The following is a 19,202-nucleotide window of genomic DNA, read 5'->3' as shown; positions in this document are numbered from 1 at the left end:
TTAGCTGCAGGTTTCAGCTACTATATGTACGTCTGGCTGCTGCTTAGCTTTCAAATACACCAATCAGCCATTACATTATGACCACTGATAGGTCAAGTGAATAACAATGACAATCTTGTTATCATGGCACCTGTCAGTTGCTGGGATATATTAGGCAGCAAGCGAACATTTAATTCTCAAAGTATATGTGTTAGAAGCAGGAAAAATGGGCAACCGTAAGGATCTAATCAACCTTGACAAGGGCCAAATTGTGGAGAAACAAACAGATGAGCTACTGTAGCTCAGATTGGTGAACAGGTTCATGCTGGTTCTTATAAAAAGTTGTCAGAGCACACAGTGCATCACAGTTTGTTACGCATGGGGCTGCGTAGCTGCGGACCATTCACGGTACCCATGCTGACTCCTGTCCACTGCCAAAAGTTCCTACAATGGACACGAGAGCCTAAGAACAGGATCATGGAGCAATGGAAGAAGGTGGCCAGGTCTGATGAATCATGTTTTCTTTTACATCACGGGTGCATCGTTACCATGATGCATCCATGGAGGCCCCTCCTCGCAACTTACATGTCACGACTTGGTGCCAGATACTACAGACACCTTAAATGGTCTAGTGTTCTCAACGAGTCAGGGCTGTTTTGGTGGCAAAAAGGGGGAACCTTCACAATATTAGGCAGGTGGTCATAATGTTACGGCTGATCGGTGTATATATAGGTTAAACTGCCAGTTATTTCCATAGGAGCTGAAAGCTCACCAATTGGCGCTTCATAAGCTACTGAGTGGAATTTAAGTCTTACAAGGTCTCACTACTAATAACAACCCATCAAACCAAACACACTAATGGGGTGTCACTTTAAGCAGAGAAAGGAAATGTAAGGGTAAATGTTGCAGGTGCCCCTCTAGGCTTAAAAGACATACAAAGTAATTATTTGAAAACCCTTTTCGAGACATGAGTATTTAAGATTTGTTCGAATTAAGTTTATAGTCTAGTTGCATTTTATCTAAATGTAATAAAATAAAAACTATTATTTAAAGTTTGTAGACACAAAAAGCATTATGACAAATAAGCACTCCATCATGGGTAAAATGCCATGTGTGGATTTTCAGGGTGCAGCTGATGTTTGATCCTGGTCAGACTTTTTACATATAATCTGTATTACAGTCTAACTGTCTTTTATATCTAGGTAGCAAAGCAGTTAAGAGCTAGACTATTTCAACCAGCAGCCTTGAAGATTAGGGCCTGAGGAAGTGTCATAACTATAAAAACAGGGCTTGAATGTTAAAACATTTTACAATTCATTTGACAGATTGCCTCCACATATATATTATAAACCTCCTACTACTTTTAGTAGTAGTCACTGACATTCCATTTGCATCACTATGCTGCTAAAGATAGAGAAAAGCAAGTTGGGGAGGCCTAGCGTGTACAGATAATTACACACAAGACACTCTGGCTAAATACTGCTGCATCAAATGGTGGAAAACCTATACTATTTGCAAATGTTTGGAAACCTATACTATGACAAATCCAATGTCATGCATTGGCCAGAATAGAGCATAGTTATTCTTAGAGATTTACTTTGGACATCCACCCATATTTAGAGCTGCAAATGATTTCTGAGAAAAGGTCCATTTCGGACAAAAAAGTGACAATAACCATTTTGTTCTAGGATGTAGACCTGTGGTATCATTAACCCATTTGCTGGCTGACATATTCAGAAGACAACAGAAATTACTAGATATCAACAAAGCCCCAGAATGAGCCTGTCAGAGTCTTGGGAGGTGTCTTTGACAGGCCACAGTCTTGCATATCTTCTAAAGGGTCATCCACCGTTGTGTCTGCCATTTTCTTGGGAGCAGATCAGGGAAATACTTTGAGGTTAGGCTATGACCATTCAACCTAAAAAAATTAAAAAAAATTAAAAACATGCCACAGTGTATAAAACTTTACAATTAATGTGCACCAATCAGGAAGAACACAAGTGAAAAGTTAAATGTAACCTCAAATCCCATCCCCATTACCTTTATGCCAGCACAGAGATAAAAGTTATAAATGTGGCTGCCAGGCGTACACAATAAGCCCAGAGTATGTCCAGCCTTGCAAAGCAAGTGTATGTAAACAGGGGAAGGGTTTACCTGTAACTATGTCCTTACTTGGGAGTGTCCTTAAAAGTGAAGCTAGTAATGCCTGCATCTAACCTAAAGGCTAGAAATTGTTACCGTAATGGGTTCACCAAGAGATTTGTAGTAACTCCCAGAGATCACCCAGATGTATCCTCCTGTTGTCCCTGAAATCACTTCCAGTCCCAATGTGTACCCAATTAGTAGACACAACTACCTTGAATTGAGTACAGCAAGAATGAACATTTTATTGTTGTAAAACATAGCCTCATATATCCACAGAATTGCTTTAACATAGATAGACAGATACATGTATACAACCCAACCTTTAATTCCCCTGGCAGCAATCCTATTGATGAGATTAGTTTACACAATGGAGTTCCTACCTGTGCTATCTTTGTTTAACAGCCAGGCTGGAGCCATCTCTGAGTACCTTGGGGCCTTGTATGACAGGTCATTCTGTCACAAGCATGAACCCACAATTCTCTATGTTATGTTCCCAAAATGATCTGTGCGCAATAATGGGTAAGCAAGCATGTATGTGCAGCACCGAGTCAACCATATTGAAATGCTCCAGAAAGTGTTACAGTACAACTTAGGCAACTATAAATTAATATACAAAATATTTGCTAGTGATTTTGCTAGCACAATGCACTCACTGGTCATTTTGTTAGGTACACCTGTTCAATTGCTTGTTAACACAAATAGCTAATTAGCTATACCAGGACAGCAACTCAATGCATTTACTGCAGGCATGTAGACGTGTTCAAGACAACTTGCCGACATTCAAACCAAGCATCAGAATAGGGAAGAAAAGGAATTTAAGAGACTTTGAAAGTGGCATGGTTGTTGGGGCCAGATGGTCTGAGTATTTCAGAAACTGCTGATCAACTGGGATTTTCACGCACAACTATCTCTAGGGCTCAGAGAGAATGGTCCAGAAAAAAAAAAAAAGAAAATATCCAGTGGGCAGCAGTAACTCAAGCAACCACTCGTTACAACCAAGGTATGCAGAATACTGTCTCTGAATGCACAACACTTTGAACCTTGAAGCAGATGGGCTACAGCAGCAGAAGACCACACCTGGTGTCACTCCTGTCAGCTAAGAACAGGAAACAATTCGTACAGGCTCACCAAAATTCGACAATGGAAGACTGGAAGAACGTTGACTGGTCTGATGAGTCTTGATTCCAGCTACGACATCCAGATGGCAGGGTCAGACTTTGGCGTAAACAACATGAAAGCATGTATCCATCCTGCCTTATATTAATGGCTCAAGCTGGTGGTGGTGTAATGGTGTGGGGGAAATTTTCTTAGCACACTCTGGGCCCCTTAGTACCAATTGAGCATCGTTTAAACATGACAGCCTGAGTATTGTTGCTGACCATGTCCATCCCTTTATGACCACAGTGTATCCATCTTCTGATAGCTACTTCCAGCAGGATAATGCACCATGTCACAAGGCTCACATCGTCTCAAACTGGTTTCTTGAACATGACAATGAGTTCACTGTACTCCAATGGCCTCCGCAGTCACCAGATCTCAATCCAATAGAGCACCTTTGGGATGTGGTAGAACGGGAGATTCACATCATGGATGTGCAGCCAACATATCTGCAGCAACTGCGTGATGGCATCATGTCCATATGGACCAAAATCTCTGCACCTTGTAGAAAGTATGCCACGAAGAATGAATTAAGTTTTGACGGCATAAGGGGGTCCAATCTGGTACTAGTAAAGCGTACCTAATAAAGCGGCCATAATGAGTGCATAATGTGTTATACTTACATGCAGCGGACCCTGTTATCCGCATTTTTGGATGACTAGTCCACTCACAAACACCTGGCTTATCCAGACCATGTGAGAAATTCAACCCATACAAAGCAAACTGCAGAGTCGGATCCAGACTCCCACCCGCCGCCCTGCCAGAAAGGCACACACTTCAAAAGAGTGCCACTTGCCTCTTTGGCATGTGTGCACTTTTATTTGAGAAAACAATCAATCATGAAAATATAAAGAGCCACATACACCCAGAGGAATTGGCAGGTACCAACATTGTATTAAAATAACAGACGTATTAAGTTACAAGATCGCACAATGACTGTAATTGCATGGGCAGAGTGATCTAGTGTCACCGGCACAAAGGTTTGAAATTTCTTTAGAATTCATACACCTCCCTCATGTGGCCAAACTGTATCACTACAGCCTAATCTGCAGAATATGCTTTGGAAATAATTCAGTGGGTATTTCAGTAAAAAAATGCCTACCTTGGTCAGGACACAACACACTTGCAGTTCAGACACCCCTTTTCACTTTCATCAGGAGGGTTCAGCTTTCGTAATTTATGCTGTCGGATCTCCCTCACCAATGTATAAAAGGCATCCTCTACGCCCTAGAAGCAAAACACAAACTGTAAGTGGACCTTTATTCATACTAATAATAGAATGTAAGCTTGCAAGACAAGGGTCACTGTAGCTGTATGCAGCTGTGTATTTTGACCTTGGTGAGCTAGCCATAAAGTGACAGGTCCAGAGGAGCAGCAGCCCCTCTGTTACAAAAAAGGGTAGATTATATGTTAAAAGTAACAAAATGTACTGAAATAATATAAAAAAGGTTTGATATATGGTCATTCTCTGGAGCTAAAATCATATTAAAATTAGGTTAATGTGGCTTCAAGACTAGTCAAGTGGTACATTTTAAAAAGCAGAGCATGGTGTATCTCTTAGATATGCCGAACAAAGCATTCAACCTGACCTCCAGCGAGTAAAAATAATTGGTATCATAAAATGTACTCCAAAATCCAAAGTACTTATCTAAAAAGGTATTGGTTCACTTTACACCTAAATATGCCTTAATTATTAAGCTAACAAATGTATTCAGTTTAAAGTAACTGATGAGGTACAGTACTGTTTTGCATATATACAGGACAGTCATCAGACGTTTTTGGGGCCCCTTACAGAACAAATGATAGACGGGTCATTTGGAGGCACTGACATGCCGTTTGGGCACATAAATGAAGCAGAGAAGCCGTTTGAGGACAGAGACAAGATTGAAGTGTCGCAGGAGACAAGCAACGCCTGCCAGCGAGGGCTAGGGTGACCACATTTTATTTCTGCTATAGGGGGCAGATGAGATCACACACACAGGTGTATATTATATATGTATATATCACATACACATTGAAGTTGAGAAGTCTCTCCTGATTGGCTGAGACCTCCTTCACCCCAGTGGGGGCTCCTCCTCCAGCCCCCATTAATTAGTGGACCAGTGCAGAGCTGGGCCCCTCACAACTGTAATGATTCTACCTCCTGATGGAAGCCCTGCATACATCTGGTGTGTAAGAAAAACATTAATGAAGGATGGTCCTACCCATGAAAAACACATCTTACTCTAAAAGAATTTCCAAACATTTAACTCACTTGTCTTGTTTTTGCAGATGTCTCAATGTAAGGTATCCCGTAACTCCTCGCTAGGTCCTGAGCTTGACGCGTTTCCACTGTCCGGGCAGGAAGGTCACACTTATTTCCTACTAACACCATGGGCACATCATCTGAGTCCTTGACCCGTTTTATCTGTTCCCTAAGAAAAAATTGGGAGGAAATTATTTACTTTTACTCTTTTACTTATCACTTGACATTACAGGAATTATAAGTTTTCTTCATATTTGGACATAAATTTGTGCTCTGTTTCCAAGGTGCTAGGAAAAAGGTTTAGTTCAAATAATGGGTATTGAGTAATTGGCTTTTTTTAAAAACATAAGGTCTATTGATTATTAAGCTTTACTGTAACTTTAAGGCTTCTATTTCTTAAAGGGGAAAGCTGACAGGAAATTTGTGGTTTCAACTCCTTGACTTAACCCCTTCGATACCGGGACGTACCTGGTATGCCATGGTTACATGGGAGAGGCAGACCGGGACGTACCCGGTACGTCATCTCAAATCTTTAGGGTTAATTTATTGGTGGGGACTGAGGGTTAATTTATTTAATTTAATAAGGTTAACTTAAGGTGCAGTTAGAGGTAAGGGGGGGGGCAAACTAAGGGGAATCCTGGGGCAGTGAAGATCAATCCAGTAACCTATAACTTATTTATAAAAGTATTGTGTCAGTGTGCTGCGAACAAGTCTGTGAATCTGAGTGCACTATGGGATATCTGGGGGGGTATAAGGCATATCAGGGGGTATAAGGCATATAGGGTATATAAGGCATATGTGGGGAGGGCAGTGTGCAGGGCCGGCCCTACCATGAAGCAGAGTGGGGCAATTGCTCCAGGCGGCACTTTTGAAGGGGTGACACTTTGCCGCCCCAAGCGCTTAGAGAAGCTTAAGAGAAAGAGGGCGCCGAGTGGTTTTTTTTTCGCTTACCAAGTTGTCAGTACCCGCTCGGCGCCCCTATCTCTCCTCTGCGAGCCCTCCAGCTCGGTGCTGGCTTTTAATGCTGAGCACCGGAAGATGACATAATTTCCGGCGCTCAGCATTACAAGCCGACACCGAGACCGAGCAGGGAGACTCGCCGCAGGACTGCTGAAAGGTAAGTACAAAGGGGGGGGATAGGGTAGATAATAGGGAGGGAGGGAGAGGAAGGGTAGATAATGGGGGGGGCAGAGGAAGGGTAGATAATGGGGGGGGCCCGCATTTTAAACTTCGCCCCAGGTGGCATTATGTCTTGGGCCGGCCCTGCAGTGTGGCATATCTGGGAGGCAGTGTCGCCTATCTGGGGCTCAAATGTGCATAACTGGGGGGGATAAAAACAAGAAATGCATTTTTATCAAAGTTTTTTATTCTGCTGTTTGTTTTTAACACCCTGTTTGTTTATTAAATTATTTTTAAAAAATTAAAAATTTACATTATTTTTTTATCCGATTAATCGAAAAAAAAAAAAAAAAAAAAAAAAAAAAAATCGGACAACTAATGGATTATGCAGCCCTACTATTTTTTTTTTCACACATCCACCGCAAAGTGGATGTGAAAAATGTTTTCTTTTTTTGAAGGCGCTGGTGTGGAATCAGCTGCATGGGACAGGCCAATATGCCCCTGAGCTGTCTAGTGTTTGAAAATATATAGTTTTAGGGGGTTAAAATGAAATATGGGACGTCCGCCGTGTCTCAGATAAGACCTGGACCCAACAAACTGATCTGTCAAAAGTCCACGTTTGGAAACTGAAATGCGCATGTTCCAATTTTGAACCCGCAGTGCCAAAGAGACATGCCCTACCCATGAATATGGGGATATTCCTGTACTCGGGGGTGTTTCTAAATACAAATCAGTTTCAGTCATTTTATGTACCCAGGAAAAAAATACTGTAATACTGTGTTCGGATAGAATGGGTTTGTTAAAAATGAAAAAAAAAATGAAATTTTACTGCAATGTTTAGGACATACTGCCACTAAAATGTTTAAATAAAAAGTGTTAAAATGCCCCAAGTAAAATACTTTGGGATGTCATCTTTCAAAAAATATATACTTTTGTTGAGCAGTTTCTCTTTTTCTGGCCACTATTGGGGCGCAACTCCCAGGATCCCACATTTAAAAAAAATCTTGTTTAGAAATATTTAGGTACATTTAGAAATAAGGACAAATACCTAAATAAACTTTTTGAGGTTTTTTTTGCACTGGTTATATTAAGTTTTTAAAGGTGAAACTGTGAAAATATTTCCTTTTTTCCTAATTTCCCCCACATATTTAGATATTTGTCATACTTAATGATGATTTATATATATAATTATTATTTCAAAAGAAAGCCCTACTTGCTAGTGCAAACATAGTAACAAAATACTTGCCCCGAGGGGGTTAATTTATATTATGAAGGGCCTACCCCAATGAGATTCTGCTGCAGAAAGCACTTGGCTGGCCCTGTATAATTAGTAGTTAAATCTGGGAGGTTTCTTCACAGTCTCACACAATAAGACATCCATTATACAGGGCCAGCTCAGCCCTCCTTGCAGGAGAAACATCATCATGTTGGCCAGTCCTTAAGAATAATGAAGAGCCCTTTCATGAATAAGCCCCTAAAATGCACAATATATAAAACATATCCTGGCCCACTCACCTGTACTGGTGAATATCTTCAAATGATTTGGTGTTGTTGATGGCAAATACACAAAGGAATCCTTCTCCTGTCCTCATATATTGATCTCTCATAGCACTATATTCCTCTTGGCCAGCAGTGTCCAAGATGTCCAGGAGACAAGTTTCTCCGTCGATAACCACCTGTTTCCTGTAGGAATCCTGCAACAGACAACCAACAATGTATACATTATTTAAAGTGGATTTCTCACTTTTCAACCAATACATTTCAGGAGGTCTACACGCTAAATAATGTCATGTAACTGTGTTTACATACAGTGGATATAAAAAGTCTACACACCCCTGGTAAAATGACAGGTTCTTGTGACGTTAAAGAATGAGACAAAGATAAATCATGGAACTTTTTCCACCTTTAATGTGACCTATAACATGAACAATTAGATTGCAAAACAAACTGAAATCTTTGAGGGGGGGGGGAACCTCACAATGATCTGGTTGCATAAATGTGCACACCCTTAAACTAAAACTTTGTTGAAGCACCTTTTGATTTTATTACAGCAATCAGTCTTTTTGGGTAGGAGTCTATTAGCATGGCACATCTTGACGTGGCAATATTTGCCCACTCTTCTTTGCAAAAGCGCTCCAAATCTGTCAGATTGCGAGGACATCTCCTGTGCACAGTCCTCTTCAGATCACCCCACAGATGTTCAGTTGGATTCAGGTCTGGGCCATTCCAAAACCTTAATCTTCTTCTGGTGAAGTGATGCTTTTGTGGATTTGGATGTGTGCTTTGAGTCGTTGTCGCCAGGGCCGGCCCAAGACATAATGCCGCCTGGGGCGAAGTTTAAAATGACGCCCCCCCCCCCGCCGACACCAGGGGTTATCATCTACCCTTCCTCTCCCTCCCTATTATCTACCCTTCCTCTCCCTCCCTCCCCATTTTCTATCCTATCCCCCCCCCCTTGAACTTACCTTCCAGCAGTCCTGCGGCGAGTCTCCCTGCTCTGCCAGGGTGCGCGCTGCTTTACTGCTCAGCACCGGAAATTACATCATTTTCCGGCGCTCAGCATTACAAGCCAGCACCGAGACTGAGCTAGAGGGCTCGCAGAGGAGAGAGAGGGGCACTGAAAACTTGGGTACTGAAAACTTGGTAAGCGAAAACCACTCAGCGGCCCTCTCTCTCCTCCACTTAAAAAAAAAAAAAAAAAGTGCCGCCTGGGGCAATTGCCCCACTCTGCTCCATGGAAGGGCCGGCCCTGGTTGTCACGCTGAAAGGTGAACTTCCTCTTCAGCCACTCTGAGACAAAGATCTCAGCTTCAACGCGAGCCAAACAAAAAGCATAAATATAGGTGATAGGTCCTTTTAATTACCGTATTTGCTCATTTATAGGACGACCGTGATTATAAGACGACCCTCCAAAATTTGAATATTAATTTAGGAAAAAAAGCCTGAATAGAAGACTACCCTAAAAAGTTTTTTTTTAGTTAATATTAATTCACATGTATGCCTTATATCCCCCTTTCTGCCTTTTAACCCCTATATGCCACTATGCCTCCCTGACATGCCTTTTAACTCCCTATTTGCCACTCTGTCCCCCCTCAGATATTCCTTATTCACCCCTATATGCCACTCTGCCTCCAGAAAACCATTATAACCCCCCATGTCACTCTTACCCCCCCACATGCCCAGACTTACCGATGAATCCCTTAGACTTGTGCTTCAGATTCCCTGGTGTCTAGTGGGGGCAGCCGGTGGACATCTGTGCGATGCACGCAGACAATTTCTGCTGCTGTTGGCCGGTACTTCCACCGGGGCTTCTATGACAGAGCACCGGTGGAAGTGCCGGGAGCAGGGGAGGTTGTCTGTGCGCAACTCGTAAACGTTCACGGGCTGCAGGATGCAAACAGACAACATCAGCTGCTGCCGGCACTTCCGCTGGGGCTTCTATGGTGGAGCACAGGAAGGTCATGTGATGTCGATGCTCAGTCATAGAAGCCCCCAGAGGAAGCATTGCACTGACCTCCACTGGGTGCCACAGAGGAGGATCCAGGCTCCCTGCAGCGCTGCGGGGTATCTGGATCTTAGTCTTGTAGGATATTTTTTAGAGCAAATACAGTAATTAAGTCAGAAGGTGTCACAGTGCCCCTTGAAGAATAATGTGAGTTCAAAAACTGCACATCATTTAATAATACTGCTATTGAATGTACAGTAGCTCGTCTATTGGATTTGACCACACAGGCCAGGCTTCGCCCCCTAACCGAGTCTTGAACGCCCATGACCCTGTAGCCGTTCACCACTTTTCTTTCCATTGCTCATAATGTTTGTCGATCCCTTCACATCAAAATGTATATTTAACATATTTAAAAGATTGAATTCAATTTTTAAACAGAATCAACTTCTCCTCTTCCATTTCCCGTATAACATATCAATGTATGCAACAAGTGCAAAACTGTTTCACAGAATAAGTTAAATTGTAATGTAGTAAGGCATCCCATTAAGATTTGGGTACATTTTATTTCCATCAGGTGGCAAAAGTGGGCTTACATCGTAGCAACCAACATAATGTTATTTACGCCACTTTTAATACTCTGTATAATTAACGACAATAATAATAATCATTCTCAACTGAGCTAATGTGTAAATATGCAGAATATAAGACTCCTCTTGTAAAATGCACTTTTTAGAACTACAAATTAAAGGCAAACAAAATCATGTGACCTTGACTAACTATATGCATTTCCCATCAAGTGTGATACTTTCCAAGGGACAGTCAGTTATCAGGCACTGTCCTGCAGAGAAATGGGGATCATGGGCCTGTTGTAGAGATCATCTGATCTCCCCAGACTGGTCCACTGAACTGTAAAATGTATCGTGACCGACCTACGACAGTAAAGCCATGTGCTGACATAGGACACCATATGCCAGGTTTCTTCTTCAGTACAACAAAAGGAGTAAAGCAAGTAGAACGTCCTACCCTGGAGTAGCTTGTAACTCTACCCTGCCTCTAGCCCTGTCCTCTGACAAAGGTATTCCACTTTGAACACAGAAATGTAAGGGGTATGCTATATGGAAGGGCATAAATTATGGTTTAGAATTGCTCTTTATACAAAACCCACAAAGTGTGCGATGTGGGGAAGTACCATGGGAACTAATGCGGTGCAGTAAGCCTAAACATTTATCACTCTGCCCCAGAATTACTGAGCAGGATGGGGCTGTGTATAAAAAGAGTAATTCTAGTGTAAGTAGTAACAACCCATAAGACTTCACTGTTCATTGGTTCACTTTTACCACTATAACCCTAATTATTCCTTAGACATAGGAGCCAATATTTCACGTAAGTAGCGACATCATTCTTTCTCACACATCTAATCCGCCATCAGTTTATTAAGAAAATGCATGTGTATACATCTTTACAATGACAAAGATATTTGCTTATTTATATATGAAAGCTGAACAGAGGTACAATAAACTGGTTACCAGCTGCAGGTTTCCTGCACGCTGGGGTTTGTCTGGCAGGATCCCAGTCTGTCTGCTTTTTCCATCAGCCCCCCCCTCCATAAAACAATCTGTCTGCCAGATCTGCTTACTCTATTTATTAGACTCCACTGAAACAGGTTGCCTTTACATTCACCCTCCCTACACAAGCCAGGTTTAATATAAAAAAATAATAATAATTAGTGAAAATAAAACATCCCTGCACAACTGGCACAAACACTAGAAAAAAAAGGATTTGTGATGGATAAATGATGTACGAGTCTACACGTGTCAAAGGGTTTTCTCCTTTATTGGATGAGTAATCACCAATCGGACCATATGGTCTGTCCGGTAATATCACCTTCCCACTTTGTTTAAGGTTTTAGGTTCTTGTGGGTTTTATGGATGTCTGCTACAATTCTTTGCTCTGTGTAGAACACCTAAAATTAAAGAACAACTACGTGAAATGAGCAGATTAACATCAGGCCTACATTTTAGCACTTGAAGGTTTGGAAAAAGCCAATCAAGGCCAAGTAAGGTTGGGTTTTGTTTATATTGTTCTTGTACTTACAACAAGATATTGTGCACAAAGATGGGTCAAGGGTCCTTTATCTACTTAACTGACATCATGGGTAAAAAGACTCGGTCCTTGATTGAATCGCATTCTGGTGCCTGGCTGCATTTCTATTTAGAAGTATACTCATTGCAATGAGAGGGGATGCCCCCCACTCGCTGGAAATTCAGAGAGCCCCACTGGAACAGCAGGAGTAGAAGAAACAGGAAGTTGTTTAGAGCAGGTTAGCCACACATAGAGATCAGAAAAAAAACACCTAGTGGTCAGGGGAGTGCAGCAAAGAAAAAGTGTTTATTTAATTCTGTACAACCCATGCTGTCAGAGTGGTTTGGTCCAGTGCTGTAACTGCCGCGAGGAAGACAAGGCAACTGCCTTGGGCGGCACATTTCAGAGGCGGCAAAAAATGCCGCCCCAAACGTCCATCGAACGCCACCACAGCAGTTACTACTTTCCAGTCCCTTCCTGCAGTCACACTAACGATTGGCCCGCCCCTTTCTGCTTCCCAGTCCCTCCCTGCAGTCACACTGACGATTAGCCCTTTTCTTATAGCATCCACACTGCTCAGCGACTCATCTAACAGTAACTATAAAATTAATATTTGGGCTGCTGAAAGTTTGGGGAGGTGGGGGTTAATTTAGGGGCAGTTATGGTTAATGGGGTCTTTAGGGTTAATTTAAGGCAGTTATGGTTAATGGGGTCTTTAGGGTTAATTTAGGGGCAGTTATGGTTAGGGGTGGGCCAATTTTAGATTAGGGGGTGTCTGAGTTAAGCTTTGCATAGGGCAGCACAAAACCAAAATACACCACTGGTTTGGTCTGCTCTCTTCCTCTCCCTCTAGCTGGTCTCTATCCCTTCGCTGGACAGACAGACAGTTTTATGTTGCAGACACAAGGTAGTTTATCTCAACATATATTGCAGCTAGGGTTGGTACTCCCGCTGTTGAGGCCATCCATCTGGTTGGTCAAACATCTTGAGAAAAGCAGTAACAGCACTTAACTTGCCACTCCACTTTGCAGATCCTTTAGCTCCCTCCACAGATTTTCTATGGGATTAAGGTCTGGAGACTGGCTAGGCCACTCCAGGACCTTAATGTGCTTCTTCTTGAGCCACTCTTTGTTGCCTCGGCCGTGTGTTTTGGGTCATTGTCATGCTGGAATACCCATCCACCATTTGAGGGTACATGGCCCCATCCACCATCCCTTTGATGCAGTGAAGTTCCCCTGTCCCCTTAGCAGAAAAACACCCCCAAAGCATAAGGTTTCCACCTCCTTGTTTGACATGATGGTGTTCTTGGGGTCATAGGCAGCATGCCTCCTCCAAACACGTTGAGTTGATGTCAAATAGCTTGCTTTTGGTCTCATCTGACCACAACACTTTCACCCAGTTCTCCTCTGAATCAGACAGGCTTGTACATGTGCTTTCTTGAGCAGGGGGGGACCTTGTGGGCACTGCAGGATTTCAGTCCTTCACAGCATAGTGTGTTACCAATTATTTTCTTGGTGACTATGGTCCCAGCTGCCTTGAGATCATTGACAAGATCCTCCCGTGTAGTTCTGGGATGATATCCTTTAAGAGAGCGCTCCTAATCTCACCTCGTTACCTGTATAAAAGACACCTGGGAGCCAGACATCTTGCTGGTTGATAGGGGATCAAAATGCAAATCAATTTATAACTTATTTGAAATGCATTATTCTGGATCTGTGTTGTTATTCTGTCTCTCGCTGTTCAGCAGGGGATCAAATAGTTTTTTTCCTTCACTGTACGGTCAGCCATTACAGGCCGAAAACTATAGCAATTTTAGACTGGGGTAGTTGTGACTAATCATTACCACCCCAACTATTATTAACTAAAGTTACAGGTACATGGTGGTCTGTGGTCATGGCGATAACAGAGATTTGCATTTTACTGGGAAACCCCTCCCCTGAGCCAAAAAGGTAGGCAATTGGGAGGAAGTAAGGAGGTATTGGGCTGGGAGAGGGGAAAGGTGGGGAGAATATTTTTACCCTCCCCGTCCGGATAAAAAAAAAAAAACATTTGTTACTTTTTTGTTTCTTTAATAAAACAATCTTTATCTAAAAACGGACAATAATAGCTGTGTATATTTTTGCCAAGTTTTTGGCCTTGTTTATGCCATTATTTCAGTGAACGATACATTGTTTCAATTACAAACACTAACTTTAACTGAAACTGCTGACAAATTCATTGCTAGGTCAGCTGTGTGAGCATGTTGGGCATTTGGGGGGCAGCCTCAAGCACTCCCAATGCTTTCCCATTAGTAAGTTATTAAAAAAAAAACAAAAACTACTAGCATTCATATCATATCATTAAAAATGTCATGCCAAAAACACCATTTCAGCTTTTTTTGAGCATCTCTATACCTACCCAATGCTCTGTTTCTACTCCTTTTTTGCCTTGCAGAAGATACATTGCATACAAGTCATCTCCTTCTCGATAGTTAGCACGCACAGATACTTGCTGTCACTGGGTCACACAACATTTCCAATGAAACCCACCACCCCGTCTAACAATACCCACCTTGCGCAACCCATGAAAAGTACTCTTCTGCCAGTGATTGGCTGTTTTATTCTTCTACTTGTAGGTAAGTTATTATTATTATTTATTGTTTTATATAGCGCCATCAAATTCCATACCGCTGTAATGATGCATATTGAAGTACAAACAACATAGTTTAAGATGTATTCATCTTAAGGAGGCTGTTTGGGACAGCAGACTGTTGACTTAACAAACTGTAATAATGTAAGCATGAACAAAAATAACATATGTATGTAAATATTAAGTCCTATAGAGCTTCTCACCTCTATGGTGGGGTCATATTCATCCACAAAGTGGTTCTGTATAAGCTGGATGGTCAATGCACTCTTCCCAACACCTCCTGCACCCACCACCACCAGCTTGTACTCGGTCATCGTCTAAACCCCCCTGCGAGAAACAAAAAAAAATACCGTCTATCATCGATTTTAATACAAGGACATTATATTCCAATGCTTAGAAAGGCATTATAAACTAGAACATAAAAAATGTAGAACTATATGGTGTCTCTCAACGGACATTCGGCAGAGGCCATGTATGATGATTTCATCAGATTCACACAAACGAGGGCAAAATTGGTTGGGCATCAGAACCTATAGAAAGGGAGGCCAAAAAAATATGAGAAAACAGACAAATGGTGCCAATGCATGTTAACATTAGGTCCTAATGGAACTAACTGTAAAAGTCTTTGAGTTTCTCTTCTTTGAAGAGGTGAGAAAGAAAGGAGGAAGCTAGAATTCTTCGGACAAGGATGCAAAAAGTCTAGCTCAGAAAATTAAAACATATTTACTAAACACGGTGCTGTTACCCAGAGGTTTCACTTCTATTTTTAATAGTCACAGAATGTTGATTATGTGGATTCACATACAGGCAGACATACATTTAAGCACACATACAAAGCCCTGTAAAAAGCGGTGCTCTTAGAATACTCGTGTGTTGTGAAAATTTGCAATTGAACTCTTCCTGTTCAATCCCCACTCCCGTGCCTCAGTAACAGTCTCAGCGGACCGAGTCTGACCCTCATCGAGGGTCATTTCCTTTCAAACATTCTCAGAGGGGAAAGTTAGCCCAGAAGTGTACTCGCCCTGAGAACTGGATGTATTATACCAAACACATTTACTGAGGACAGAAACACTACTTCGCTATCTGCTCAGTTTGTTGCCAGAATATTGCAAAATGTTAGGAATTCACTCCCCTTTCTAAACACATCTGCGAGAGTAAGAAAACTAGAATCTGAAACGTCTACAGAAGAAAAGGAAGGATATTATGTATGCTAAAAGAAAAGACACCAACTATAAATTCAGAATAGTATGGAATTGTGCCAGTGGCTGCAATTTAAATAGTATAATTTGCAAAAAAAAAAAATAAACTAATCATGTGACAAGTATTTTAAACTTGGAACATTTTTTTCTGATGCTTAGATTCTGTAGGGAATACTCAGAACTAGATCGGTAAATCGAAATATAGAAGCACTGGAGAAAAAGAAAACCGAGAAAACAGCAGTCCAGAGAAAAAGCTCCCACGCAAAACTTCACAAAAAGCCAAACATACAAAGAAAACTCAGGGTGCTGAAAAGGTTAACCACAAATGTGATACAAAAAAATTAGTCTCCTAATCCAGTCTCCTATATGCTCTTTTTTATAAAAAAAATAAATAAAAGAGCCCTAGGAGGATATAACAATATAGTAATGAAGCTCAATTCATGTAATAAAGTAAAAGTAAAGTAAGCTGTGTATCTACTATAACTTCTGCCGCTTCTTCAGTAGAGGACATCATGCTGTACCGCAATAAGAGTATAAAAAAGGATATACACTTATGCAAATACTTATCGCTGCTATACCAAATATAAAACTAGCAGATACTGAATGTGTCATATGCTTAGTTGAAGGGCCTTTGCATTCAGCACAAGGCACTGCTTTAAATGGTTAAGGAGTGTTCTACATTCCCTATGGCAATCCCATTTTGCTTCTACAAGTTTTACATTCCTGGTAGAGGAACATAAACACAATCCATCCTTTGTTCCGACTCTTGTGGATGCCGCAGGAAAAAAAACATTACTATTATGGGGAATTTTGAGACCGCAAAAGTAAGCAAACAGGTTAAGAACACTAGCTATTAAGAAATGGCTTGTAACTGGTTACAAAATACCTGGGCAAATTATTTTCTTCTCCGATATTCACTCTTGCTACGCTTTTGTTGTGTGCAACCAGTCTTAACCGTACCTACAATAAAATTGCCGTGTACAATTCAAAACAATACGCCTCATCCTGCTCTGCCATATGTACCAACTTCAAAGTGTCCTTCTAATGGGACATCAGAGGGAACACAACTACTACTTTTTCTGCAGTCCTGATTGTACGTCCTCTCCCTACAAAAATAAAGACTGTTGCCAACTATGCTTTAAACATTCACTCCTAATTTCTTTATATTGCTCAATAACTGTTTGTATTACTTCTCACAATTGTTGCTCTGTATGACCACCCACTACATCTCATCCCAATCCTATATGCAACTGACCCATATGACTCATTGATCACTACATTCTAGGGCCCATACAGCTCCACCCATATAGCGCCAGATATCTGGACCATTGAGTCTTCTAATGCTCCATATAAAGGCTCCCCATACTTCTTTCCATAGTTAAATATATATACTACCTTATATTTATCTACATTATTACCCAATAACTGCTTCTGTTGCAGTTTTTTCTCACTGTTTACTATTCGTTCGCTTATTGCTACATATGAATGTTTCATGTAAATGTTAAATGACTTGTTTACGCAATGTAACTGCTCACTACGACTCCTCCTATTGCTGCACACAATAGTGCCTTATCCCTTATATCCCAGAGCATATACTAGAGTATTCAGTGGACTAGTAGCAGGGAGACATTCTAACTTCCCCAAGGTCAGCAGGAGCTTGACACAGACAGCATATCATATGTCATCAGACTCCAGGCTTTTCAGCAGCCTCCCTTGTGTTCGGATTTCTCTCTGCACCGATCGAAGCATTTTCAATTAGAAAAGACATGGAAAATAGTGCCAATTAAGCTAAAAATAACAGGCGTGGAGCTATTAAATGGCTGGGCCTGTAGAGAGAATGTATTGATTCGGAGAGAGACACTTCCATTAGCAATGCCCTAGAAGAGGCATCTGACATTCTCATGTCTTCATTGTATTGCAGCATTGGTTTTTTTTTACGAAAAACAAACAGATCAAGAGAAAAGACAACAGAAAAAAAAATATGTACAAAATGCTACCACCACTTTATCTGTTTTCCCAACTTATTTTTTTACACAAATATTTGGGTTTATTTGCTTTCATTACTACCTTTTTATATTTGAAAATAAAGATTTGGGCATGCTACTGTCTTTGCCTTCTCATCTTTACCCTACAGGCATTTCAAAACTGGAGCTTGCAATAACTATGTTGGGAGAATTATTAACAATTAACGGGGAAATGAGTTACGGCTATGCCTGCTTCACGCTTTAGGCAGTAAAAGGGTTAAAGTGATTTTATGTAAGACCATCAGGTAAAGGGGGTATAACCAATATCGATTCAGTAATACTGTTCATTCTTAAAGGGACAGCCCTTATTACCAAATAATGCATATTAAACTACTCTGTGACTAGGCATGCTAGAAAAAGTATGTATTTTATGGACTGCGGAAAAGTTACTACAAGCGCTCAGTTCCACAGCCCTGGGATCTTCAACACAGCCCTCGTAACTGTATAAGCACCATTACTGCAACCATCATCTTGGACTACTTTACCTATCATTTTGTAGGTAAAGTTGGAAAAGTAAGCAAGTTTAAAGGAACAATCATGTTTTTACATAAACTGTGTTCTCCACGCTTCCTATCCTACAAATATGACGCACTGATGGTGCAGATGTCAACAGCATAGCCTAACAGGCACACTGCCATTGGCAAGCAGGTGAAAGAACATCTAGTAATACATTTAGAGCTCACAAAAGGATTTGTAATTGGTCACATACAGAAATATTGGACATTTGGATATGTCACATATTTCCTAGTATATTACCACAGATTGCATCTTAATCACCCTTACTGAAATGAAAATAAAACTCATACAAACGCAAACACGAGAAAACTCAGTACATGCTGGAAAAGACTGCGTTGGGTACAGAAAATGATCTACGACTCACTTAAATGCAAATCTGTGTACTCACCCGTCCCAGCGAACTGTTGAGGTCTCTCGTCTTTGTTCAGTTGAATACCTCTTACTACAAGGAATTCAGAGGAGTCCGGGTTCCTTTTCAGGCCACACAAATCTAAAAAAAAATATATAAAGTATATTGTGGCTTTGGTTATACTGCCAATATTATTGACCCTGAGAGTCTATTTAAAACAAGAGCTGCTTGACCTTGTTACTCAAAAGCAACACAAGCAAAAGCTAGCATTATCCTGATATCTGAGGAATGTATAATTTGAATCTTAACAGGA

General features: G+C 41.1%; 1 protein-coding gene across 3 annotated transcripts in view; it reads right to left on the bottom strand.

Moving 5' to 3' along the window:
• Nucleotides 1-1,171: 1,171 nt before the first annotated feature.
• The window catches only part of HRAS (HRas proto-oncogene, GTPase), a 28,832-nt gene continuing 10,801 nt past the window's right edge, over nt 1,172-19,202 (bottom strand). For all 3 annotated transcript variants that reach the window (XM_053448726.1, XM_053448725.1, XM_053448727.1), the window contains 6 exons: nt 18,929-19,030; nt 15,005-15,128; nt 8,162-8,340; nt 5,537-5,696; nt 4,385-4,509; nt 1,172-1,897 (listed from right to left, as the gene is read on the bottom strand). In XM_053448726.1, the coding sequence (XP_053304701.1) occupies nt 4,390-4,509; nt 5,537-5,696; nt 8,162-8,340; nt 15,005-15,115 (570 nt within the window). In that variant the 5' untranslated portion in view covers nt 15,116-15,128; nt 18,929-19,030 and the 3' untranslated portion in view covers nt 1,172-1,897; nt 4,385-4,389. The remainder of the gene's footprint in view (nt 1,898-4,384; nt 4,510-5,536; nt 5,697-8,161; nt 8,341-15,004; nt 15,129-18,928; nt 19,031-19,202) is intronic.

This window comes from Spea bombifrons, chromosome 10 (genome assembly GCF_027358695.1).
Source record: "Spea bombifrons isolate aSpeBom1 chromosome 10, aSpeBom1.2.pri, whole genome shotgun sequence".
NCBI classification, from domain to species: domain Eukaryota; kingdom Metazoa; phylum Chordata; class Amphibia; order Anura; family Pelobatidae; genus Spea; species Spea bombifrons.
Note: the sequence above shows the minus strand (reverse complement) of the source record. Positions and strands in the feature narration are given on the sequence as shown.